The sequence below is a fragment of the Falco peregrinus genome, chromosome 2 (assembly GCF_023634155.1).
Source record: "Falco peregrinus isolate bFalPer1 chromosome 2, bFalPer1.pri, whole genome shotgun sequence".
Taxonomy (NCBI): Eukaryota; Metazoa; Chordata; class Aves; order Falconiformes; family Falconidae; genus Falco; species Falco peregrinus.
The window spans coordinates 100,564,912-100,590,336 of record NC_073722.1 but is presented as its reverse complement, the minus strand read 5'-3'; the positions used below and the strand labels follow the sequence as shown (position 1 = coordinate 100,590,336).

The window sequence follows — 25,425 nt, the reverse complement described above, 5'->3', positions numbered from 1 at the left end:
GAGACACCCCGTGAGAAGGCTGGGCGAGGTGGCCAGCACGGACACTCAGTGCCTAGGTTCGCAGGAGCATCTCAGAGCTGGTGGGGGGGTCGGAGCCCGGGTGGCCGCGAATGAACCGGGGCTGGAGAGAGGGGGGAGCAGCCCAACTCAGCGGCAAGAGCCGCCCCGTGGCACCGGGATCTGGAGGTGGCTGGGGGGACGCGGTGGCCACCACTTGCCACGGCCGGGCTGGGCGCGGCGTGTCCCCAGGCTACCCCGGGGCCAGGGTACCGCTCCGGGGCTGCGAGGTGCCCCGGTTCCCGCTGCTGCCGGCGGCCGGACACCCCGCGCCCGCCACCTAACGGCCACCGCCGGTGGTGCCCCGCCGCAGCCGGGCACCGGCACCGGGCCCGGGCCCCCCACCCCGCACCCCGCGCCTGGGGGCGGCTCCTCGCACGACACCCCCCGGACCCTCCATCCCTTCACCCAGCCGGCTCTCGCCTCTGCCCGGTGCCACCCGGGATGCCAGCCCCCCCGTGCCAGCCTGGGCACCGACCCCCTCCCCGCTGCCAGGCGGGGGGTGGGGGGTGGGAGCGGCCCATTGGCGGGGGCGCAGCCCGCCCCTGCACCCGCCGCAGCCCGCCTTGGCAGCTCCCCTGCTCCCGGCTGCTTTGGCAGGGGCGCGCCCGGATTGGAAAGAGCAGCAAAGGAGAGGAATTAGAAAAAAAAAAAAAAAGCGGGGGATTGGGGGTGGGAAGGGGAAAAAAAAAATAACCACTGAGCCAGCCCAATCGGCTGGAGAGGCTTGTGTGTGCTTGCCCTTTCCTCATGACGTAGTGTCCTGAGCCTCTCTCCCCGCTTCTCCCTCCTCTTTTCCCCTCCCTCCTTCCAACGCCCCCCCCCCCCCCCCCCTTCCCCTCGCATCCTTGGAAGCAACAATTAAGCAGCTCTGGGATAAAACACACTGCCTGCAGGAGCACGGGGGCATTGCTTCAAGAGATGGCAAGGCAGGCAGCTGCACCCCTCCTTCCCGGAGTCCTCCTCCTCTTCTCCATCCTCCCGGCTACTCAGCAAGGAGGTAAGGAAAGAAAAGGCTCCTTCCCCCTTAGCCCCGGCCCGTGCTTTCCCCCTGCTTGCGGGGACCCTCCACGAGGGCCACGGATCGGCCGCTGCCCCCCTTGCAGCCCCCCGGGCAACCCCACGCCTGCCGCGGCTGTATGTCCCTGAGCAGGGACAGGCAACCCCCCTGCCCTGCCTTGGGGACGTCCTCGAGGGTGGGAGGGCAGTCCCCAGGGTGCCACCACCCCGGGGGGTTCTTTGCCCCCCAGCCGCATGTACCGTGCCCGGGTGGGGGGGAATGTCACCAAGGAGGGTGACACCGGGCAGCCCGGGACTGGCACCGCTTGCATGAAGCACTTGTCAGGGGGAGGCTATGAGGTGCTGCATCCTGGCGAGAGGCTCGGGGACATGCAGGACTCTAGGGGCTTGGGGATATGAGAGGCTCAGGGACACGCAAAGCTTGAGGACACAAGAGGGTCAGGGCCATGAGAAGCTCAGGGACACAAGGGGCTTGGGGACATGCAGGCAGAGCACATGCAGCTGGGGGTAGCTGCCAAGCTGCCATGGGGAACATAAGTGTGAGGGGCCAGGGGACCTGACACCTGTCACCCCCCTCTCTGCGGTGGCGGTGTGAGCTGGAGGGGCAGTGGGGGGGTGTGTGCGTCCCGCAGTCAATGTGTGCAAGCTGCTGCGCAGTGTGTGGCCGAGACACAGCCTGCTGGGCTGGTGCAGCTGCAGAGCAGCTCGACCCACCCAAATCGCTCTGGGTGCCTGGGGTGGCCCCTGTACCATCCTCCCTGCACTGATGTCACCATTGTCAGGTCCATCCACCAGTGCATGGCACAGGTCATGGCTCACTGGCGGGCAGTGACAGGGGCTGTGTCACACCCCAGCACATGCACATGCAGCAAACTCGCTGCTGGGGCGGGGAGGCAAAAGCCAGCACAGTTGTGCACATCCCACGGCACCGCGTGACAAAGCTGGAGCCGCCAGCGCAGCAGGTGCCTGCCCACCAGACGGCTTGCGTCTTGTGGTCAGGACATGAGCATGCACAGAGGTGGGGAGAGCAGCTCTGAGAACAGATTTATGGCCTGCTGCACTGGCCAAACAGGGCAAGGGTCTGCGAGATGGGGACAGCATGGTCAGGGATGGGACAGCCACCTCCAGAGAGCCAGGCAGTGCTCGCCCTGTGTCATGCCATGGAGAGTGTGTGATGGGCAGAGCTACCATCAGTGATGGGGTTGGTGCCAGAGCTGTTGTGTGAGGCTTGTCAGCCAGAGAGGACCAAGGACCAGAGGAGGGGAGGGGGCAGGACCCTGTGGACAGGGGAGGGCAGTGCCAGGGCTGCGTGTGGCATCAGGCAGCTTCAGGCTGGGCTACTCCTGCCCAGGGCAGAGCCCTTAGGGCTCTGCAGCCAGCAGCTCCATCTGCCAGTGCCCTGCAGCTCCCTGCTCTGTCCTGCTGTGGTGGGCTCCAATGACCCTTACCATGGGCTGGTCTGACCCTGGCTGTGCAGGCAGTGTGACCTCAGAGTGGTGCCAGGCCAGGCAGCTGCCTTTAAAGCCAAGCTGCTGTTCAGTGCCTGATCTTGGGTAGCTACAGCTCAGGGTCAAGGTGCTTGGTGGGATGCATCTTAGTCCTGGGCACTCTCCATCTCAGGCAGTGATGTTCTCTGTTGGCTTCCTGAACCACGGTGGCTTTGCTCCCCAGCTCTCAAGCAGTGGCCAGCTGGGACAGTCTCATGAGGACTTCGGGCTCTGGGCGAGATCCTGCAGCAGTTTTTGAGCAGTTTGGGACTGGCGGCCCCACTCCATTCCCTGGCTCAGTCTCCAGGGGTGTTTGCTGGTTTGGGAAGCAGCTCACAGAGGAGGTGGCCCTGGCCCTGGAAATGCTCCCAGTGCTGATGGGGACACCAGAAAATGCTTCCCCAATGGAGAAATGACTAGTATCTCTTCAGCCTGATGTACTGCATGGCGTTGGGCGGGCTGAGCCATGCTCCTTGCCCTGCCAACCCTCGGGGACTGAGATGGGACAGAGGCACAGCCAGGGGCACAGTGTGTGTGGGATGCCAAGGTGCCGTGGGGTGCACCCAGCCTGGAGAGGGCTCAGGGCAGCATCCTCCGGCACCTGCTGCCAGTGCAGCTGCAAACCAGCCTGGCAGGAAGGGGACCCTTGAGACATCCCAGGGTCGAGGGGGAAAAAGGACCCCTGCACACACAGACTGTCCCCCTGAGAGCAGTGTCAAGGGGCTGAGCCCCAGACTTGCAGCAGTTGGCAGTAGTCGGTAAGCTCCCAGCAGCAAGTCAGGATCATCCCATGTTGCTCAGCAGAGTTGTACTGGGCACTGTGGGGATGTGCATGGCTGGATCCAGGCTGCTGCCTGGGAAAGCTGCTGTGTGTTTCTAAGTGCAGCATGTCCCCGCATTTGTAGTGGGACATCTGTCCCTCAGTGCTTCCATCCATCCCTCAGTGCTTCCTGTGCTGGAGCACAGGGAATCCTGCAGGAGCGACACTCCCAGGGGGAACAAGAGGGACACAGGTCCCAGCCCTGCAGGCTCTGGGACCACAGCAGGCAGCTTGAGTGGGTGCAAAGAGGCTGGCACCAGGTGTGCTGGCATCCCAGCCTGGGTACCATGAAGACCCTCTGAGGACACCCAGAGTCCCCTGTGTGCCCCAGGGCCAGTAGTGCCAGTTGTGGGGCTGGGATGGCATCTCCCCTTCCCAGCTGAGTACCTCCCCAAGTCACTGGCCTGCTGGGGTTGCTCCCTCTGCAAACAACTTGCAGGGTGCAGCTTGTCCGCCAGCACTCAGAGATGAAAGCTGAATGCTTGAGGGGGCTGGAGAGGAGCCAGGCTCTCGACAGCAGCCCCTCCTGCTTCCCCCTGAGCTGCTACCAGAGAGCTCGGGCTGGGATGCAACACAGCTTCAAAGTTGCTTGGAGACTGCTGTTTCCAGAACTGATTCTCCCAAGAAAGAAAAACACCAGTGGTGTGAGGGAAGAGGGGAAATATCTGTGGTGGTTACATAATAAACCTCCTCCAGGAGTGGTTGCCCACAAAGTGCAGGGAGGATGGTGAGGTACAAGGTTTGGCTGCCTGGTGAGGGTGTGAGCTCATGTCCTGCAGTGGATTCTCCAGCCTGGTCTTGGTCTTGAAAGCTGTCGAATAGAGAAAACATGTATTTCTGGCTTGTAAAGGAAGCTGCAAGCAGTGGTGTAGGTAGAAATGATGCTGATGATGCAAACAGTGGTCAATCTGAAACAGCACAGGTAGTGCAGACAGAACAGTGCAGAGTGACCTGTGGTACAGAGCTATGTGAAAAAAAGTCTAGTTCCTATAAACACCGGATCCTATTCCACACCAGAACCTGAGTATCTCCAAGTGCCAAACTCTACCACAGCTGGCACACCCTACCACATATGGGTTGCAAATTCTCCTGCCTCTGGCTTGAGAAGGCATCCCCAGGGGGAGTGCTGGGGTGCTGAGGGCCAGCCCTGTGCTCTGCAGTCTTACAGCCCAGGAGAAAAGCTGGGAGACAGGAGAAACCCCCCTTCCTGGAGTCCTGCAGGCTTGGAGCAGGGACAGAGGCAGCACAGAGCTCCTTCAGTGCTGGGAGGCTCGTGGCTCAGTTTCCCCTTCCCTGATGTGCCAAAGGAATGCGAGATGGAAAGGCTGAAGGGGGTATGCCTCACCGGGTAGCAGAGCGGAGCTAGGCTATGGGCTCCGGCCCCAAGGAAGGAGAGGGCTGGGTGATGAATGATGAGGCTGAGGAAGGATAGGGACTGGCTGGAGAGCAATGGCCACAGCCCAGTGTGACCTCAGGGAGGCCGTGGTGGCTGCTATCAGCACCTGAGCTGCGGTGGTGCTGCCGATGGGTGGGACTGGTGGTGCTGGGGTGAATTTGGCTGCTGGTCCTCAGCTGGAGAGCAGAGCAGGTCAGAGAGCCCTGTGCCCCCTGGCAGTGCCCACACCGGGGAGCAGACCCCAAGCTGAGATACGGGCACTCCCTCCCCACTGGGATGAGTCCGGCTTTGCCAGCACCACAGCAGTTTGTAAAAGAGCTTCAAGGGAAGTCCAGAGCTGGCCATGTTTGGCAGCAGAGCTGGTCAGGGAGAGTGGCAAGGGAGGGAACAGCCTCCTGCAATGCTCCTGAGAGAAAACCTCACCTCCCCAGAGCCGCATGGCATCCGCAGCCCAGCCATCCCGCTGCCCCCAGCCATCCCGGCTCCTGCCAGGACTTGCTGATCGCCTCTGCCTCCTGATCTGGGCATGGAGATGGTTGATGAACCAGCACATCCCCTGTGATCCTCCAAAAGGTGCAGATGAGCACAGCACCTTGGCCCTGGGATGGTGTTTGAGGGATGCCGAGGGAGGGGGAAGTAACAGTGGCACCACAGTGGGAGCCCCCTGCCAGGGTCTACAGTGTCCAGGAGGGTGACAACAATGAAGGGCAGCTGTGGCTGCAGGCATATGTCACCTGGAGTGTCACTTGGACCTTTCTAGGGTCCCCACACAGCCCAGGAAGGCTAAAAGCCATTGTGCCTTGTCCCAGCTTCCCCAGAGGTCTCTGCCAGGCAGCACTGGCACAGCAGGACAGAGGGATAGGGGACCTCAGCCTGGGTCCCCAGTTGCCTGGTGTCACCCCAGCACTAGGGACCTGGCCTGGCTAAGCACAGCAGGGACCCTCCTGCTTGGTGGGGGAAAGTCACTGGCCCCGGGCATGGGGTTCCTAGCCGGATCCTGGCCATCCTGCCGGCTCTCGCTCCCAGCGGCAGTGGGGCATCCCCTCCCAGCAGGGTGGGTTGGGGAGGGCAGGCGATATGTGGACGCTTGCTCAGAGTTTGTTTGGAAACAGGCAAGAAGTTGGGATTTGTGTTTCCAAGCTGGGGGTGGTGGGGTGGGTGTGGGGTGGGTGTGGGAATGTGTGGGGAAAATGAGCTGCTCCATAAACCCCTGGCTGGCAGCCGGGCTGGGCTGTGCTGTGCCAGAGGGGTGAGCTGGCTGGCCTGAGCGATGACCGAGCACGTGTCCCCTCCACTGCAGGGGATATCAGCTGCTCCAGGGACGGATTCGACCTCCAGCCCCAACAAGGCCCTGGGAGGTGTTTTTTTGGGGCACAGGGCTGAGCCCCACTCTTTGGCATCACTGGGGCATATGGGGGCTGTGTGATGTGTCCCGGCACAGGTCCTCTGCCGATGGGTTTGTGGGTGTGTGTCCTGCCAATGCATGTGTCCCAACTTCTCCTGTGCACGCAGAGCCAGACATCCCCCTTGTATGTGTCCTGACACACGTGTGGGTGCATCCTAGCACTGAGTCTCTGTGCGGCTGGGCTGGGGGTCCATCACAGGTGCCCTGGGTGGTGGGGGACACAGGTGAGCAGGGCTGAGGGGACAGCCTCATCCCTGGCATGTTGCAGTGGGCAAATGTCGGGGTGAAGCAGGGTGCTAAGGAGCACAGCAAGAGGGGACTCCAGAGTTTGCACCACATCTGAGATGGAGATGTGCAGCACAATGTGCCCCCCTCCCTGGCATGCCAGCTCTGCCACCTATCTGGCACCTGCCTGCACTGGCTGCCCTGCTCAGTCCCAGGGCACCACACAGGCTGTGATGGTGTGGCCAGGGCTGTGCCACTGCACGCACCCAGCTCTTGGGGGTGTGTTGGGTCCCCCAACCCTCACTGAGGTGCTAAGCCTCAGAGCAGGGCAGCAGGTTCTCAGGTCCCAGCCATGTCACCACAGGGTCCCCAGTGCCTGTCCACCCTGAACTCCATCCCCTCTGCCCAGAGGTGGCAGGAGAGCTGGGTGCAGCTTGCCTTGGGGTTGCTGGCCATGGCAGTGCTGCACTTGCCTCTGGCAACCCCCAAATCTACCTGCCAGCCTCACTGCAAGCACTGCCAGCTGTCCTGCAAATCCCACTGCAAACCCCATGGCAACTCCCCCAGTGTCAAAAACATGCTCCAGCGGGAATCGGAGCATCCCTCTGCCTTGCAGCCTCCTTTTGCTGCCAACCCTCCTGTAAGCTGCCACCCCATCCATAGCCCTGATGGAGCAGGGGCGACCACCGAGGAGATGGCTGCCTGGTGGTCTGCAGAAGACACACCTTTGCCAGGGTCCAAATGAGCCAAAAAACATTGCTGTGGTGTCTGAGCATGAGCTCCAGATGTCCTGGAAATTGGTGGGATCTGGGCAGTTAGCTTTGCAGAGATGGGCAGAGGCATGCAGGTGGTTGGGTGTCAGCACTGTCCTCCCAGTCCAACAGCAGTCCTGCTGGCCTGATCTGGCTCTTCCAGCTGGCAGCTCAGCAGGTAAGGCAAGGCAGGGCAGGCAGCGTGGGCATGGGGCAGCCACAGCCAAGCATGCTCAGGATTGACTGGGACCAGTGAGGGCTGTGGGCATGAACTGGGACAGCCTCACCCTGTCATGCATGACCATGCCTGGACCTGTCCTCCAGAGCCATGTGAAGCTGGAGGTGATGGAGATGGCACTGGTGGTACAGGACAGGTTTTGGGAAGCAGAGCTGGACACCAGCTAGCCTCACTCCATACCACCCCTGTGTCCCTCTGTCCCATGCAGGACCAAGTCCTGCTGACATCTCCACCAAGATGTCCTCTCCGGCTCCCAGTTGGGGCACCTCTAAGCCCCGTCACCACTATCATACTGGGGAAACTGTGGTGTGCAAGAAAAGGCAGGAACCTGCCTTTGAGCCCTGCCCAGGGCTCTGCATCCCACCCCCACCTGCAGAGAGCAGCTCCCTGACCTGCTGGATAGACTTGGATCCCTGGGGAGATTTTAATGATTATTGTCTCTTCTTGCAGGGGTCCCTGGTGCTATCCCTGGAGGGGGAGTGCCAGGAGCAGGCTTTTTCCCAGGTAAAGGGGTCCAGGCAGTGTTGGGGGGACATCACCTGGCTTGCGGGGATGGGGCAGATGCCTGGGTGGTCCCTGGGTGCCTCTGAGCCAGCATGGAGGGCTGGGGACCTGCCAGCCAGGATCAGGGGCCATGGGGACACACTGTTTGGCTGCTCAGCCCTGGGTGGCTGCACTAATGCCAGCCTCATGGCATGGGGACAGAACTGGTGGCAGTGCCAGGCTTACACTGGGTGTCACTAGCCCAGGGCTGGCACCTACACCTTTCCCAGCCCTGGCCATGGGAGGTGCTCAGAGGTCACAGCCTGTCCCCGATGTTTCAGCCAAAAGCTTGGGGGCATCCTGGGGCGGGGAGGTGCCCCATCCCCTTGTGACCCTCTCTGCCTCCCCATGGACCCCTGGGAGCCTGGCGTGGGTGGATGGGTGGTGGGTGCTCACAGGGATGGGTGCTAAGACTGTGCTGTTGCTTGCAGGTGCTGGGGTTGGAGGTTTGGGAGCAGGTGAGTGCTGATACCCCTTTGCCCAAGGTGTGCAAGGACGGGGAGGGGGGCAGCACCCCCCGAAGAGCTGCCTTGTGGTGAGCAGGGGGTCTGCCACGAGGCTGGCCCCATCTTGCAGGATGCTCAGAGGAAGGGTGGCTCTGACCCCTCTCCACATGTTCTCCCTTAGGACTTGGGGCTGGAGGAAAACCTCTCAAACCAGGTAAAAAGCCTTTCCTTGGTGCTCTTGCCATCTCTGGCCATGCCAGTGGACAGGATATTTCCTGACCCCTGTTGCCCTCATGTTTCTCCCACACGGCCAAGGGGACCCCACCACCACTTTCTGCACTGCCTGGCCACACTAACCCCTGCCAAGCCCCCATAGCCACAGGGGAGCCTTCCTCCCTCATGCCCTGCTTTGGCGCACTCCCTTCTCCCCTTCAGCCCCCACAGACTTCCCTTTTGGGGTGCTTGCTGCCTGCAAACCTGTGCCAAAGCTCCTCAGGACGATGTAAAGCCAGGCAACACTCACTCAGCCCCACTGGGAGCCCATGTCTGTGGGAAGCTGGCAGCACCTCTGCCTGCCTGTGTTCGTGGCTGAGCAGCTTTTGCTGGGGCTCCTGCAGCCGACGCTGGGGTTTGTCTGGCCTAGAAATGAGGGGGTGAGAGGGGCCGTCACCGGGAGAGAGACGAGATGCTTAGCAGGAGGATGCACAGCCCAAGGGCACTGAGCCTGGGGCATGGTGGGGAGGTGCTGGGGCAGCAGGGACTGAATGTACAGGGGGGCAAATCTGATACCAACAGAGATGCCTCATGCCTACCAAGGCCCAGGGACAGATGCTCTTTTAGGTGGAGACCAGGGTCTCCCCTCCCTGCCCAGCCCAGGGGTACCCGCGGCGCCCCAGGGTAGGGGCATGCTGCATCCCCCCGGCCCCCCGAGCCGGCTTGTCTGCGCGGCGGGAGCGCCAGCCCGAGGCGGGGGCCGGCAACCTCCGTTTACTCAGATTTCAGCTCGTGGAAAGAAAAACAAGGCCCTTTATTTCGGCATAATTAAAACCAACCGCGGCGCGGCTGTGAAGCCCCAGCCGGAGCAGTGTCTGTGCCCCGAGCCAAAGGCACTGGAATTTGCGCCTGGAGGGAGCCAGGACTGATTAGCCCCAGATGTTGGAAGGCAGCGCTGGCCCGAGCCAGAGGGGCTCATTCCTCAGCCATAAACATTTCGGCTAGTCCCCTCGTGGCCAGGCAGGGTGGGGGGATGGGCGAGGCAGAAAGGGATGGGATGGGGGACCTGGATGCTGGCACTGGATGCTGGCAGGCATGTTTGTCACCCTTCCCGGTGCCCAGCCCGGAGGCATGCTCCTGTCCCAGGGGGACCTGGTGCAACAGGATGCTCCTGCTCGTCTGGCCCTGGCTGTCCCCCCCACCGTACCTCATCCCACTTCTCTTTCCAGGGGTCGGAGGCCTCGGGGGACTCGGCCCACTTGGCCTGCAGCCAGGTGAGCACAGACCACTGGCTGCCCATGCTCTGGGCTGTCCCCAGGGTGATGTCCCCAGAGAAATACCTTGGGGACAGCATGTGGCTTGTCTCCATTGGGTGCTCTTTGTAGCCTGCCTGGTGGGTCCCATCTGGGCTGGGCACCCTTCCCAGACCCGAGGGACTGGCAGCTGCCAACAGGAAGCCCTGTGGTCTCCCAGCATCATGACATCAACTGTGGCTGGGTGACCCCAACCAGCAATAGGCAAGGAGGGACCTGGGGTCCCCACGGGGTCTGCAAGCAGAGGGACAGTGCCTGCACACAGCTGGCCAGCCTGCCACGTGAACCAGTTGGCAGGGACCCGGGAGTCTGCAGCAGCTGATGACACCACAGGGTGCCCTGGGTGGTGCTAGCACAGCTGGTGATGGGTAGGATGTGGATCAGAGCAGGTATTTGAGGGGATGCAGGGAGAAGTTGGTGCAGGACAGGGCAGTGCCTGCTAACCCCTGCCTTGCCCAGCTCAACGCCAGCCCTGGCACTGCTGCACAGCCCCCCATGGCTCACCATTCCTTGCACCCACTATGGCCGGCATGGAGGGCAGGTTACCTTCTTGCCAGCTGCTTTTTGGGGATGCTCATGCTGGTTATTCTTCCCACAGGTGCTGCGGGTCTCTTTCCTGGAGGTGCCTTTCCTGGGGGCGTCTTCCCAGGCGCTGCCTCTGCTGCTGCGCTCAAGGCTGCTGCAAAAGCTGGTGAGTGCTGGGGGTGTCTGATGCAATGCTGGGCCAGGCAACACTGGGGCTCGGGCAGCCCCCAGGGACTCCTGGTGTTCCCTGGAAGCCTGGTTTAGGAGAGCTTTCCCCATGGAACTGGGGGGCTGTAAGTGGGAGGGTCTGCTTTTGTGGGGATCCCCACCAATTTGGAGGGACCCTAGCACATCTTGGTGTGCCAGGAAAATGACATTGGCCAAACCTGAGCCCTCAGGAGCAGAGAGCACTGAGCTGCCTGGTCTCTGTGCCCAGGTCTGGGGGACTTATCCCTGGTACTGCCTCAGGGTGTCCCCTTTGCCCCCAAGAGCTGCCCTGAGCTTGTCCCTTCCTTTGGCATCACTCCGGCCACCCATAGCCCAGCAGTGGCATCTCACACTGGTGCACTCCTCTTCCCAATGCCTCCAGGTGCTGGCATTGGTGGCGTGGGTGGAGTTGGTGGTCCTGGTGGCCTCGGGGTCTCCACAGGTAGGAAATACCCCTTGTCCAGCATAGCCAGTCCTGGGGCAGACTTGTCCCCATGCCTGCCAGGGTGGGCAGGAGCCGGTGCCTGGGGCTCAGGGGTCTCTGCTGCCTGCAGGTGCAGTGGTACCGGGCGGGGTGCAGCCCGGGGTTGGTGCAGCAGGGAAACCCCCCAAAGTACCAGGTAGGTGCACGGCCCCAAAGCTGGGGCCAGGGCGGGGAATGGCTCTGGCTGCGTGCTCATCCCCGTCTTTCTCTTGCCTGGCAGGTGCTGGGATTCCTGGAGCTTTCCCAGGTGGCGTGCTCCCTGGTGCAGGTGAGCTGGGGGTCCCCACCCCACTGGCAGCACCTCGACCTCTGAGGGTGTCCTCAACTGGTGCCAGCACCCCGGTTTGAGTTGGTAGCCTTGTGGCCAGCTGCACCCTGGGCATTATAACACCACTCCTGCCTGCCCTGCCCACACAGGCAGAGCACCCTGTCCTGCAGAAGGCTGCAAGCAGCCCCATGCTGCCTGCCTGCCTAACGCCCTGCCTGCCCCATCACTGCTGCACCCTGCAGTTTCCAAACCCTTTCCCTGGGGCCATAGTGACATTTCCACCATGCCAAAGGCAGGGGGACCCGGCATCTCTAGGGGCCTTATGCCAAGCTCCACAGGAGCAGGCGGCATCAGCTCTGGGAGAGGAGCTGGCACAGACCACCGGGGCTGGCTTGCCCAGCCAAAGGCAGCATGGGAAGGAGGGGGAGGAGGTGGCAGAGGGGGGAGAGGAATTCCTCACTGCAAAGTAATTTGGGGGAGGAAAACTTGTGAAAAAAAGATGTTTCGACATCGTCAGAAGGAGAAGTGTGTTGCTGGTCAGGAATGTCTTTTCCGTGTCTGAAAACATGTGAGTTATAATGAAAGACATTTGTAAAAAGTAAAAAAAAAAAAAAAACCCCAAACAAAAAAACCCCACCCCAAACTCAAAAACCCAACCCAAATGACTGCAAGGCCAAAGCACTGCCTGTTGCCCCTGGAGGGTCAGGGCTCAGCGGACAGGACCCTCCCACTCCCCAAAGAGCCCCAGCATGCACGAAGCAGTGCACATCACTGGGGCAGAGAGCAATGCCTGGGCTTGGCTATACCATGGCATGGGCTGGTGCTTTGTGGTCACGAGTGGGACTCACTCATGGGTGCCATATACCCTGCAGGCACCTTGAGCTCCTGTGTCGGCAGCCTGCCCCCTGCCTTGTAAAGCACAGGCAGTCCCAGGAGCAAACCCTTCTCCAGCAGCTCTGCCCGGGGAGTGCGGGGAGGCTGGCATAGGGGGGACCCAGCAAGCCCCTGGGGGATGAGGGTACCTTGTCCCAGGGTACAAGGGTTAGTGCTGAGCCAGAGATGGGTGACAAGGGTTTGGGAGCTGGGTGCAGGGGGCTTGGGTACCAGCAACCCCACAATGTCCCACTGTGCTCACCTGGCCTCTCCGGTCTCTGCTGCAGGTGTCCGCTTCCCTGGTGTAGGGGTGCTGCCTGGAGTACCCACAGGTGCTGGAGTCAAGCCAAAAGGTCCAGGTAGGTCCCCTCGATCGCCTGGAGACACTGGGGTGGAGGGCACATGCAGGACTGGCTCCAGCTCTGCCCTCATCCCCATCCTGCTGGGGCTGGCCCCAGCCCATCCTTTGGGGTTGCAGCCCCACAGGGCACATGGGTGAGCAAAGCTGACCTCCAGCTGAGCCCATGCAGCCCACTCAGATTAGTTTGGACCCCAGAAACCAGCCTTGGCTCATGTGGGTGCCTTTGTGTTTCTGCCTAGGAGCAGGAGCCTTCGCAGGAATCCCTGGTGAGTGTCCTGTCTCTCTCGCCCGTCCTTCTCTTCCTTTCCAAGCCTGTTCATCACAGCCATGGCCTCCACACACCAGAAGATGCCTCAGGGCTTCCCAAGCCACCTGCTGTCCTCTCCCGGGGTGCCCTGGGGCGCTCCCCTCTCGCAAGGACTGGTGGCAGCCTGGGTGCGGGCTCCAGGTGAGAGTCTGCTGTTGGCTTTGCAGGACTGGGAGGTTTTGGAGGTCAGCAGCCTGGTGTCCCTCTGGGGTATCCCATCAAAGCTCCTAAGCTCCCAGGTAAGCTGCCACAGCCAACGGGGCTAGGGGTGAAGGACCCCCAGCAATGCCAGGAGATGGACCTGCTGTTCCCCAGGGCTAAGACGTGGTGCCCCCGGGTCCCCTGGACCTGGCAGTGCTGGTGCTTGCCCTGGGACCACAGGACAGGGCAAGGGACACTGGGCAGGTGTGTTCAGCAGCAGCCCTGCCTATCGCAGCCCCGTGGGCAGCTGCCTGGATGCTGCTGCTGGCCTTGCCCCCAGCCTGTGAGGATGATGCTATGCCTCTCTCCAGCTGTTGTAAGGTAGGAAAGAGTGTGTTCTGGGGACATGCTTTGGGCCAGGCCACCCCAGGCTGTCCCTGCCAGCTCCACCTGGCATGAGGCACAGCCCTTGCAGGGACTGTTTGCTTTCTGTGGCTCCAGAAGTTGTGCCAGGCATTGCTGGGCATTCACCTGGGCCAAAAGTCCTGGCTCAGGGAGGTCTAGCCAAGGCTACCAACAGCAGGCAGGCAGTGGGGATGAAGATCCAGACAAGTGTCTCTCCCCACTGCCTGCCCAGGGAAGCCTGGGGGTGCTCAGCACCCTTTCCTAGGCTGGGCTGCTCCAGGGACATCCATCCCCCAGCCCTGTGCTGGATGCCAGCTCTGCCCATTCCCCAGCCAGCCGTGCCCACACAGGGACAGTGCCAGGATGGACAGTGCCAGGCAGCCAGAACCGGGTGCTGTGCCCTCCAAGGGCCATGCTGCCAGCTTGCTGGTCCCAAGAGCATTCCCAAAGAGGAGGGCAGCCAGGTCTGGGCAGGGGCCTCCATCTCACACTCCTGGGGTGCTGGGAAGTGATTAGATCCACGAGTATTTTCCCACTTGCCAAAACAAATTGCTGCAGGCAGAAAAGCCTTGGCAGTGGGAGCCCACCCCCAGGGAGCAGGTCCCATGCCGTCATGGGCGCTGGCCCCAGCAGCTCTGCTGGCTTCCCCCTGCCGGGGCCCGTGGCCACAAATGACAGCAGAAATGCTTGGCCCACATCAGCTTCCTCCCGTGGAGGCAGAGTTGCACTCATTAGGGCGACTCGGCCCTGCTGCCATCGGATACTGTCTGGCCTCCCTGCTGCAGCCCAACCCCAGACTGCCTTTCATGGGGTGCCTGGTGCGGAGAGCAAACTGCCGGCACATGGCACGGCCGTGCCTGGCTTCATCCCGTGGCGGCCCCACCAGTGGCCTGCAGCCCGGACAGGACGCTGCTGCTGGCTGACCCACTTTATGGGGAACCTTCGTTAAATAAATCCCTTGGCCAGGGAGCACCATCGGTACGTTACAGCTCTTGTGGGGAACAGCAGGACAGTGGTATCTCCAGCTGTGGTTTCAGCTGCTGGGTACTTCCTGGCACCCTGGTTCTTCCCAGGGTGCTGGGAGATGGCAGTTTGTCACCTCTGGGGGCTTGGAGCTGGCAGTGCAGGGACATACTGGGCTGGCTTTGATGCTGTGGATGGACCCAGGGGCTGTCACACAGTCCTGCATCCTCTGCACTGTAGCCACAGTAAGACTGGGCTGAGAGGGGACGAGGGGACAGCAGGGAAAATAACATTTTCAGGAAAGTCTCCTTTTTGGATGATTTGCTCCAAATGCCCCAGCCATCTCCTGCTCTGTGCTCAGGAGGTGGCCCTGGGGCCACAGCCTGAAGCTGTGGCTGAAATCAGGGTCCCACCCAATGCCATGGGGATGGGGACTGCTCCCCACTGCCTGGCTGTGCTGGGTGGCATCAGTCTGTGTGAAGCCCTTTCCACGCCAGCCAGTGCCCCCATCAGCCCTGAGCCCCTCCAGGAGTGCTGGTGGCATCCTGTGCCAGCGCAGGATGGTGGCACAGCCCTGGGGCGGAGGCTGCTCTCTCCTCCATCTGGAGCTGCTGGGGAGCTGGGCTTGGACTTGGCAGAACCCTTGGAGACCCAAGGGCTTGGCTTTTGACCCCTGGAGTCACCTCCACAGTGTCACCCAGTGCTGAGCTCTTCTGCAGCTTTGGGGTGAGCAAGGAGCTGATGAGGTGCTGCAACAAGGGGGGGTCCCCAAGGCAGGGGATACCCGGCACAGTTCAAGGCTACTGCAGCCTGGAAAGCCCCCATCTTCCAGCAATGCTGCGCTGGCGTGGGACATGGTGGGTCAGGCTGGCAGGGTGAAGGGAAATCTGGTCCCCACGTGCTGGCTGGTGGGTGGGGATAGTGTCCCGTGCCCAAAGAGATGCTTTGCCATGAGCAATCCCGTCCTGGCCACAGGCAGTTGCATCCCTGCCCTGCGTGCAACCCCCTCCAGTGGGAGGGCTTGCTCTACATGCTGCTCAAGCTGTCCCCATCGGGGATGTGGCAGCCCATCACTCCTCCTCATACTACTGCCAGCAGTGATGGGAGCTTGATGCTGCTGGCTCCCAAGTGCATGGTCCCCGCCGTGTCACGAGCATCTCCATGTTGTCCTGAGTGGTGGGATCCTGCTCTTTCACAAGGAGACATTTATTTCCCTGGCTGCGATGTTCCCACTTGTAATCCCTCCTTGTCCCTTCGTGCAGACCTCCTAATGAGGTCACGTTTCAGCAGAGGCTCCCAAGCCCTGATTCCAATTAAAACCTTTAATTTGGAGCTGGCGACGGTGCAGACAGCTGGGTACAGCTCTTGCCGCAGGGCTCCCAGGGGACCCCCTGCTGAAGCAGGGTCACGAGAGGCTGCTGCAAAACTGGCTTTGGGCACCACAGCCCTCGGCACGGGGCTGGGAGTGTGTAGCTCTTTATGGAGACGCTGCTTCCGAGGTGATGGAGAAGAGCACCCCCTGGCTTGGCTCCATCATGGGGGTTTGTATCTGGGAGCATTTACTATCCCAACGGAAGGAGCCTTGAGGGCTGGTGCTGCACAGACAGCTGGCAGAGAGGGGCTACACCGCAGGGCAGAGGGGGCACAGCCACCGGCAGCCAAGTGCTAACCCGCCACCTTCTCTCCTCTCCAGGTGGCTATGGATTGCCCTACAGCACTGGTAAGCTGCCCTACGGTGAGTGCTTGTAGCCCTTGCTCCGCGGTTGTAGCTCCTCATGGCTCTGCTGACTGCTGCCGTGTATGAGGGGCATCCCGCTCCTAGGGTGAGGTGGTCCCTCAGGGATGCCTGTGATGCCTGTGGACCCGGCTGGGAGCAATCGGCTCTCCTGGCACCCTGCGCCAGGGGGCTGGGAGCTGTTAACCCGCAGGCATGCTGTGGCACCAGCAGCAGCTGGCTGGCTGGCTGGCTTTCTGCTGGGACATGTCCTGAGCTGTGGCCAACTCCAGGCAGGGATGTTTGAACTGGCATCTCAACTAGGGGGGAGCTGGCATCCCCCTCCACACCTCTTGATGCCAGAGACAGAGGAGATCCTTTTGGGCTGAGAGTGGCTCCATCTGCCTCATCCCCCTGCCTCAGGCCAGTGCCTGACCTGTCTTTGCCTTTCTGTTTGTGATTGCAGGCTTCGGGCCCGGCGGGATAGGAGCTGGCATCGGGGCAGGAGGAAAGGCAGGGTACCCCACTGGAACAGGTACGCTCCCAGGGTGGAGACTGGCACAGGCGTGGCGGGGGGACTGAGCACCGTTGGTCACTTTGCCAGTCCTTGGATGGGATGTTGGGCACTGCCCAGCTGTCTGGTGGCCCAGGGTGGCCGTGTCACCCCAGGGACAGCCTGGAGGGGGCATCACCTCCTAAAGGAAAGGGGGTGGATGCTGACAGGAGGGGCCAGGCCCCAGGGTCCCGGTGGGATGGGGGAGCTGAGGTGGGAACAGTCTCAGAACCTCAGTGGCTGCCCATATCCCTCCCCAGGAGTCGGAGCACAGGCAGCAGCAGCAAAAGCAGCAGCGAAGTATGGTAAGTCACCCTCCGTGGGCACACCCATCCCCCATCTCTCCAGAAGGGCATCTGCTCCCTCCCTCCCTCCCAGGCTGTGGGGATGCTGCTCGTGTCCCCGCATCACCGAACTGATGGTTATGATTTCCACTGCTGCAGGAGCCGGTGTCCTACCTGGGGCTGGCATCCCGGGAGTCGGTGGAGTGGTACCTGGTGTCGGTGTGGTCCCAGGAGCTGGAGGTGAGGTGACAGCAGGGCTTGACCCTTGACCCTGGGGATGAGGGAGGGTCATCTCCCCCTTCCCACACCTCTGACTCTCTACCACTACCCTGGCAGTTGGAGGGCCAGCAGCAGCAGCAGCAGCGGCAAAGGCAGCAGCAAAGGCAGGAGCGTTTGGTGAGTTCCCTGCTGTCTCAGATACATGCTGCAGCTGCCTGAGGGGCCAAGCTTGCTTTCAGGGCACGGAAGAGCTGTACATTGGTGCTGGGGCTGCACAGCTTCGCCACCTGCCCCTCCACCCTCTGCCCCATCTCCTGGGCTGCTGTCCCAGTCCCAGCCCTCAGCCCCAGCATCATCAGCTACTTGCTGGAGCCTGGGGCAATGGAAAGCCACTCTTCTGGAAGGCAGCAAGGTGCAAAACCTCTCCAGGGCTGCAGAGAGGCTTTAACCCCTTGGGGGCAGCTTCCAGCAGCCTGTTGGGAGATCAAAAGCCTGGTTTGCAAAAAGCAGTTTTTTCAGTGATGTCTGTGGGGCTGGCTGGGCCACCTTGCAATGCAGCAGCCTGACGCGGGGGCAGTACATCCCCATCGTGCATGGTTTCTCCATAAGAGATGTGATTTTTCTGTGCTGGGCTCTGGCAGGGAGTCCAGGGAAATGGCCTCTGTGACGACCCATCATTTGTTAGTGGAGGGATGCACTTGGTGATGCAGACCTTGCATTTGCTGCTCCCCTCATGGGCTGTTTTGCAGGAGAAAAACAAGTAGCAAATAACCACTCATTGGAGCATGAAAAGGAAATGTGTCAGTCCCAGGAGCAGCTGGGATTTACAACCATGGCCTTGTGAGACCTTGGGGTCCTCAAGCTCCTGGGTGACTGGGTGGGCTCCAGACCCCTGGGTTGGGTGTAGGGAGCTGAGAAGCCCAATCCTGGGCACATCCCAGGTCCCCTGCACAGCTGGTTTGGGAGGTGTGGGGAGCCCACCTCAAAGCCAGATGCCTGGGAGCCTGCCATGACACCAGGGGAGACCATGTCCTCACCAGTGGCATGGGGTGTTCTGGGGTGTGCGTGTCTCACTGCTCTGCTTCCCTCCAGGACCAGGGGTGGTGCCTGGGGTTGGCGGTGTCCCAGGCCTCATACCCGGCGTTGGCGGTGTCCCCGGCTTGGTGCCTGGTGTTGGAGGTGTCCCCGGGGTGGCAGGTAACTGTTCCCAGGAGCCCTGTCCCCACTGCCTGGCTTTGCAACAGGCACAGGGACTGGTGGCTGAGGGTCTGTCTCTCCCTTGTCCATAGGAGTCGGGACGCCGGCAGCAGCGGCAGCAGCAGCAAAGGCAGCTAAGTACGGTATGTGCTGTGCTCAGGGAGCTCCCAAACAGCTCCCCGGGGACCCTTGCTGACCCTCTCCACCCGTGGCACCCAGGGTGCCCCAGGCAGGCGGGTGTCGCCTGGGGATCACTCCTGATGGCATTATGGGGAGGTATCTGGGGACTGGGTGCACCCAGCCCAGCTCCCAGCTGCTGCACCCAGGCTTGGCTTCACCCCCAGAGCAGTACCTTCTCCCTCCATGGGGTTTTTGCAGGCTGCTTCATGGAGGTGAATGGACGAGACCAAACTTGTGTCTTGGGACTTTGTCTGAATTCTTGGGTTTTGTATGAAATCCCTTTTCCTGGCAGCACACCTGACCCAGGGTCTGGTACTTGCAGGCTCAGCCTCGCTGCCCAAGTGGGCAGAGATCCCTGGCAGAGGGACCCCTGCCCAGGGTCACTGCCTTCCAAAAACCTGGTGGGATCCACGAAGTGCATCTGACTTGGGTCTAGCAAGACCCAGATGCCCAGCAGGCATAACCACACCCAAGGGAGCTCCAGTATCCAGCAGAGTGAGGGATGTGGCCAAGCAGCAACGAAGCTGGGAGCCCTGGCACAGAGAGGAGGAAGGGCCCTGAGGCTCCATGCAGGGCTGGAGGATCCATGTGCTGCTCCAAAAGGCAGTGCCAGAGGTTACATGCCAGGTTCCAGGCATGTATGATGATATTGCATCAATACTGCAGAGGCTTGGGAGTCCCCTGGGAGCAGCCATGCTTGATGGCTACTTTCCTTCGGGGGCTAAGCTGTTGCCGGCCATTTCTTCTATTTCTCTTATACATCATGTATAAAAAACCCCCACTACGTGCCCAGGAAAGGATGGGATTTAGGGAGAAACTTGGCAGTGACAAGTTAATGAGTGTGTGCTCTGTGCTGGGGTGCCAGGCACCTGCTGAGCAGGAGGCCATGAGGACAATGCGTCTGGCACTCAGCCCTTCCAAAAGTGACCTGATGCTTGTCCCTGTGGCAATAACAAGTGCCAGCAGGTCAAGGCTGTCACTTCCTGGGCAGCTTCCCAGTCTGGCCAGTACCCAGGGCACTCAGCTGTTCCAGGCAGCTACTGGAGACCATCAGCCATTTCTTCTCTATGGCCTGTCTGGCTGCAAGGCTTGATGTCCCCATGATAAGGACCATCTGGAGCCCTCTGTGATGATGAGGATCATCATGGTCCACTGTGCTGGTGACTTCCCAGCCTCTCTCTTACAACAGCAGATTTCCCATCCTTGCTGGGGCCTTTTGGGAGATGTGGGACCAGTCCCTCCCTTGCACCGCTGTGCATCTCTCCTGTGATGAGGTGGTGGGGTGCTCTTCTCACCATGCCATGGTGACAAGAGCAGACTATGATGAGGTCTCACCTTTCAGCTGTTGCTGTGACGAGATCTAACTTCTTCCCTCTTGTTGCCTGCAGGAGCTGGTGTAGGTGTCCCTGGCATCGGTGGTGTCCCTGGTGTTCCTGGCATCCCTGGTGTCCCCGGTGTGCCTGGTGTACCTGGTGTGCCTGGTGTGGCTGGGGTTCCTGGCGTGGTGCCTGGTGTTGGAGGTGAGTGGATAGGCTGGCATGAGCCGATGGGGTGGTCGTGGCCTCGCCGCTCCCCTGACTCTCTTCCTTCTGTCCCCATAGTGGGTGGCCCAGAAGCAGCTGCGGCGAAGGCTGCAGCAAAAGCCGCAGCGTACGGTGAGTCACTGTCATCCTTTCCCAGGGAGGGATGCTTGCAGGGTGCGGGGCACCGCTGGCTCTGTGGATGGCGGGGTGGTCAGCAGGGCCCCTGCCTACAGAGCCTGCCTGCTTGGCCACATCCCTGAACCTCCCTGTAGGTGCAGGGCGTGTGCCCGGTGTCGGTGTGCCCGGTGTCGGTGTGCCTGGAGTTGGCGTGCCCGGAGTTGGTGTGCCTGGTGTCGGCGTGCCTGGTCTGGTGCCTGGAGTCGGAGGCATACCAGGTGAGATGGTGTCTAAGGGATGCTTGGGATGTCCCCAGATGTGCTGATTGAAGGGTACTGACATGGCCATCATGGTCCATCACTGCCCCTCATGCGCTCCCTCTCCCACAGGTGTCGGAGGTCCAGCAGCTGCTGCTGCTGCCAAAGCAGCCGCCAAAGCAGCCAAGTACGGTAAGCCAGGGTCTCTCCGGGTTATCCCATATGTCCTGTCTCCTACTGCCTCCTCACCCCAGGCTGCTCCCCTTGCCAGGGATGAGGCCCGGCACTGCATGGGATCCCGATGGGCTGGGGCGAGGGGTGAGCTCTCCGCAGGGCTCTATGTGGAGTGAGGCCCTGGCTGTGTCAGGGGGTGCTCTCCAGAGAGCTGGTCTGCATGGAGAATCCTAAGTTCACTCTCCATATAACTTCTCATACATTACTCCATCTACCCTCCCATAGAAGACCCACCCATCCCATCGCCAAATGGTTACATCAATATCCATCGGTCCACTCAGCTGTCCATCCATCCATACCTGAATCCATCCATCCATCTCACCATCCACCCATCCATCCACTCACCTATCCACTCCACATCCAGCCAGCCACCCCAGCATCCATCCACCTCATTGTTTATCCATCCATCCATCCATCCATCCCATCCATCCCATCCTATCCATCCACCCACCCCAGCCTGCCATGCCTTTTCAGGAGGCTCCTTCCACCATCTCTCTTCCTGAGCTGAAGCCCAAATCCTTCCCTCTCTCCTTGCAGGAGCAGGTGGCCTGGCTCCCGGCGTGGGTGGCCTGGCTCCCGGCGTGGGTGGCCTGGCTCCTGGTGTAGGTGGCCTGGCACCTGGAGTGGGTGGCCTGGCACCTGGTGTTGGAGGTGTCCCAGGTGAGGAGGAGGAGGAAGGTGGGTGGTGGTGGCAGGCTGGCTGGGGCAGGGGCAGATCTGGTGCAGGACAAGCATGAGGAGGATCTTGGTGGTCTCCAGTAACTCATGGCCATCCCTTGGGGAATGCAGACAAGGTGGGAGGGATGGGGTCTGTCCAGCGCTGCTGGAGAGGACCCACCGAGAAACACTGAACCCCTCTTGCTGTGTCTGTTCAGGGGTCGGAGGTCCAGCCGCAGCAGCAAAAGCAGCAGCAAAGGCAGCCAAATTTGGTGAGTTGGCCAGAGAAGCCCGTTGCTCACGGCTCAGCCCACAGCAGGCAGCTCTACCTGCCCAGTAGGCATCTGGGGTCTCCCTGTGAGCCCTGCTGTGGCACAGACTGGTCCGGGGGGAGCTGGGGGCCTTCAGTGGTGGGCACTCCACAACAGACAGATCATGCCACAGGAGTATGAACATCACACAGGGATCACCCCCATGCTGCCTCACACCCTCTCTCCACAGGTGCTGGTGTTGGAGGGGTGCCAGGTGGGGTGCCTGGTGTTGCTGGAGTGCCAGGAGTGACGCCTGGCGTTGGTGTTGTGCCCGGGCTGGTGCCGGGTGTGGGGGTACCCGGCACTGGCATCCTCCCTGGGGCAGGTAGGTGCTTCATCACACCCTAGTCGGGGACCTGCTTGGGGACAGCAATCGCTGGGGATGCTAAAAGTCACCAAGCTATGTGGAGGGATGCAGGTGGGATGGGGGGTAGTGGCACATGGAAGGGGTGCAGGGGTGACTGTCCTAACCGTGGTGTCCCCATTTGCTTTGCAGGCATCCCCCAAGTAGGAGTGCAGCCTGGTGCTAAACCTCCCAAATTTGGTACGTAGCTCTGTCATGCTGCCCCATGTCCATGTGGGTAGTCACTGGCCATCTTCCTCATGTGGCTGTTGGGGTGCTGGCCTTGCTTCATGTCCCCTGTGTGCCCCCTGGTGCCCTGGTGGAGGGTGGGCCAAGTGTGGGAGGTGGCGTGTTGTCACCCATGGGTGCAAAGTACCACCAGGGCCCCCTCCTGTGGACTTGCTGAGGACATTTTTCTCCCACTGTGCATTCCCTGCAGCAATGCATCGTGCAGGGGGGTGAGTCCCCTCTGGGTCTCCTTGGTCTGGGTGATGTGAGATGGATGCCAGCGACACCCAGGATGGGTGTCAGGGCCACCCCAGCGGGTTGAGAACTGGCTGAGGGTGCCCCGAGCTGTTGGTGCCAGGCTGCGGGGGGACGGGGGTTAATGGGCTCTCTCTGGCAGGTGTTCCCGGGGCTGGAGTCCCAGGAGTCGGCGGCATCCCAGGTAGGTGCTGGTGGGAGCTGAGCCCAGGCAGTGGGGATGTGCAGGCAGAGGGATGCTCTGCCAAAGCTGGGGGGAGTGAGGCTGCCCGAGGAAGGACAGCCACATGTGGCGCTGGGTGAGGAGTAGATCACAGATCTATAGATGATGCTGCCCGTCCTCACTGGTGCTCACCCAGGATCCCCCTCATAGGTGGCCTTGGAGTCGGTGGGCTTGGAGCTGGTGGCCTTGGAGTCGGTGGGCTCGGTGCTGGTGAGTGATGCTGGCCCTTAGCATCAGGACTTCCAAGGGCTGGGGTGCAGGGAGCGGAGTGGCAGTAGCATGCTAGCAGAGTGCCAAAAAGGAGAGAGGATGTAGGGGATGCAGGGTTGCTTTTGTCTGCTCCAGTGGCGGCGCAGTCCCACCCCACACTGTCACTGTGCCCTGTGCCCCATCTTGTGTCCGCTGCCTGCCCTGCTCCCGGGGTATGATCAGAAAGGAATGCCATCACCCAGCAGGTACTGAGGGCCATAGCACCAGCATTGCCCATGCCATGGGGACAGGGCACGGTACTGTACATTGTCCCCAACATGTGGAGATGCTGGTTCCTGCCTGGGGACCCTCTGGGCTCATAGCAGAGTCTGGCTGCAGCCCACGGGGCAGCGAGCCCCAATGGGGTCTGCACTGATGCCCCTCTCTGACACAGGGATCTTGTATCCAGGAGCTGTTGGGAAACCTCCCAAGCCAGGTAAGGAGCAGGGGCTGTTCTGGCTGGGGATCTGGAGCGGTGACCCCCATCCCTGTCCCCAAACTGCCTGTCCTTATCAGGGCTCTCCCATTCCACAGGTTTTGGTGCTGGGGGGCTGCAGCCAGGTTTGGGGCTGGGGTGGGAGCATGTCCCTTACCATGCTGTGCTCATCCCCGCTTGCTGTCCCCACTCTGCTGCCGTCCCCTGCTGGGCACGACACTGTCCGGGAGGGCACCCTGAAGCCAGACGGGTGCCATGGTGCAGACAGGGGCTTTTGCAGGAGCTGTCCCTGCAGTGAGGAAGGGTCCTCAGCCAGAATGTCCCCAGCTAGGCAGGGCTAGGGTAGCACTGCTGTCACAGGCTGTCACTGGCTGTTGCTTTTTCCCCAGGAGCTGGAGTTCCCGGCTTCGGCGTATCACCGATATTTCCAGGTACCATACCCAGCTCGGCACCTTGGCACACACCTGGGGCGCATCTTGCTCCCTGGCTGATTCACGGAGACATGCACAGCCCATGGAACATGGGGACATGGCCGTGGCCTGGGGGGGGACCCAGGGAGCTGATCCGGGGGTGCTTGGCTGGGGGTTGCGGGGCAGAGCAATGTGGGTCCCGGCTGAGTGCTGAGGGCTTTGCTCTCCTTTCAGGTGGGGTCGCTGGCCAGCTGGGATTCGGTGGTGAGTGTCCATCCCCCAAGTCGGGCATTTTTTGGGGTGGGGGTTGCATATCTCCCCAGCACCCAGCAGCCAAGTGGGGTGGGGGTCCCACTCACCCTGCTCTGCCTCCCCCCTACAGGGAAGCCCCCCAAGCCCTTCGGAGGAGCTCTTGGTGCCCTGGGCTTTAGAGGTAAGTGCTGCCGCCTAGTGACTCCCACCTCCTGGGGCCGGCTCCTGCACCCCGCCCCCCACCGAGAGGTTCGGGGGGTGCAGGGGGGGGCTCACCCTGTGCATCCCCCCCAGGTGGCGTGGGCTGCGCACAAGGGAAGTACTGCGGGAGGAAGCGGAAGTAACCACTCACCATCACTGATGACCTCATGAACTTTGGTGCTACTGCATGGTCCAGAATGTACATCCCAAGCAAAGCTGAGACACCCCCCCTCCCCAAAACCCTGGACCCCCACTCCCATCGCGGGGCCATTCCCGGTCCCACATTCCCAGGAGGGACCCCGTGCCTCTGGCAGCACCTGTCCCCCTGCCAGCCCCTCTGTCCCGGCAGGGAGTGCGGAATAAACTGCGGGGAGCAGCTGTCCCCCTTGGTGCTATCGCTCCCTGCGGGATTTGGGAGGGTCGTGGGGTGTCACAGCCCCCGCCCCCCCCCAGCCCCAGAGTTGACCCCACAGGGGGAGGGGGCAGGATGAGGCGTACCTCACATTGGAGGGAGGGAGGGAAGGGGGTCCCAGCGGCAGGGAGGGATGTCCCCATCGGCCTGGCCTCCCCCCACCCCAGCCAGTCCCCACACTCCCCCCGGCCTGGGGGGGGCGCAGGCAGGAGGGGCTCTGTCCTGTCATGTTACTCACTTTGCTATAACTGGGTAGGACGCCCTATACGGAGGGACTCGCTTCCAACAGACTAATAAAGGACAAGTTTTTAAAGGACTCTGGCTCTCTTCTGTGTCCCTGACCCCTCTGTGGTGGTGGCAGTGACAGGTGACCCAGGCCAGTGGGTGGCACTGCGCCATGTCCTGTGCCCATGGGTCTGCCTGAGCCTGGGGATGCACTGGGTCCTTGGTCCAGGGATGTGGTGTGGCCCACTGCATGGTCACAGCCCTGGGACACAGTGGGTGGGCGAGGGGACAGCTTGGGGACCCAGGAGAAGGTCTGTGCCCTGTCCCATGGTGATGGCCTGGGGGTAAGGGGGACAGCCATGTCCTGTCCCACAGTGACAGCCTGGGGGTGCAGGGAGTTGTCCATGCCCTGCCCTTGCTGACAGCCCAGGGAACAAGGGATACATCCATGCACTGTCCCACGGTGACAACCCAGGGGATAAGGGGGACATCTATC

General features: G+C 61.5%; 1 protein-coding gene across 16 annotated transcripts; it reads left to right on the top strand.

Annotated features, from left to right (window-relative positions):
- The first annotated feature begins 897 nt into the window (after window positions 1-897).
- ELN (elastin) lies at window positions 898-25,020 on the top strand. 16 transcript variants are annotated; one of them, XM_055797377.1, is made up of 35 exons: window positions 898-1,057; window positions 7,851-7,904; window positions 8,375-8,401; window positions 8,571-8,603; window positions 9,832-9,876; window positions 10,514-10,606; window positions 11,030-11,089; window positions 11,202-11,267; window positions 11,352-11,399; window positions 12,560-12,631; window positions 12,873-12,899; window positions 13,108-13,179; window positions 16,143-16,169; window positions 16,630-16,698; window positions 16,977-17,021; window positions 17,160-17,240; window positions 17,337-17,396; window positions 18,312-18,416; window positions 18,509-18,559; window positions 19,985-20,116; window positions 20,198-20,251; window positions 20,392-20,514; window positions 20,626-20,685; window positions 21,265-21,387; window positions 21,603-21,656; window positions 21,886-22,020; window positions 22,192-22,239; window positions 22,664-22,705; window positions 22,895-22,954; window positions 23,388-23,429; window positions 23,510-23,554; window positions 23,819-23,860; window positions 24,074-24,103; window positions 24,222-24,272; window positions 24,386-25,020. In XM_055797377.1, exons 1-35 carry the CDS (start codon window positions 979-981, stop codon window positions 24,433-24,435), a joined length of 2,205 nt encoding a protein of 734 aa, XP_055653352.1. In that variant the 5' UTR covers window positions 898-978; the 3' UTR covers window positions 24,436-25,020. The 16 variants fall into 16 exon arrangements, 15 of the variants coding, with proteins under 15 accessions (XP_055653352.1, XP_027640550.1, XP_055653351.1 ...); XM_027784749.2 differs by having other exon boundaries at window positions 16,143-16,184; window positions 23,528-23,554; XM_055797376.1 differs by having other exon boundaries at window positions 16,143-16,184.
- Window positions 25,021-25,425: the final 405 nt, after the last annotated feature.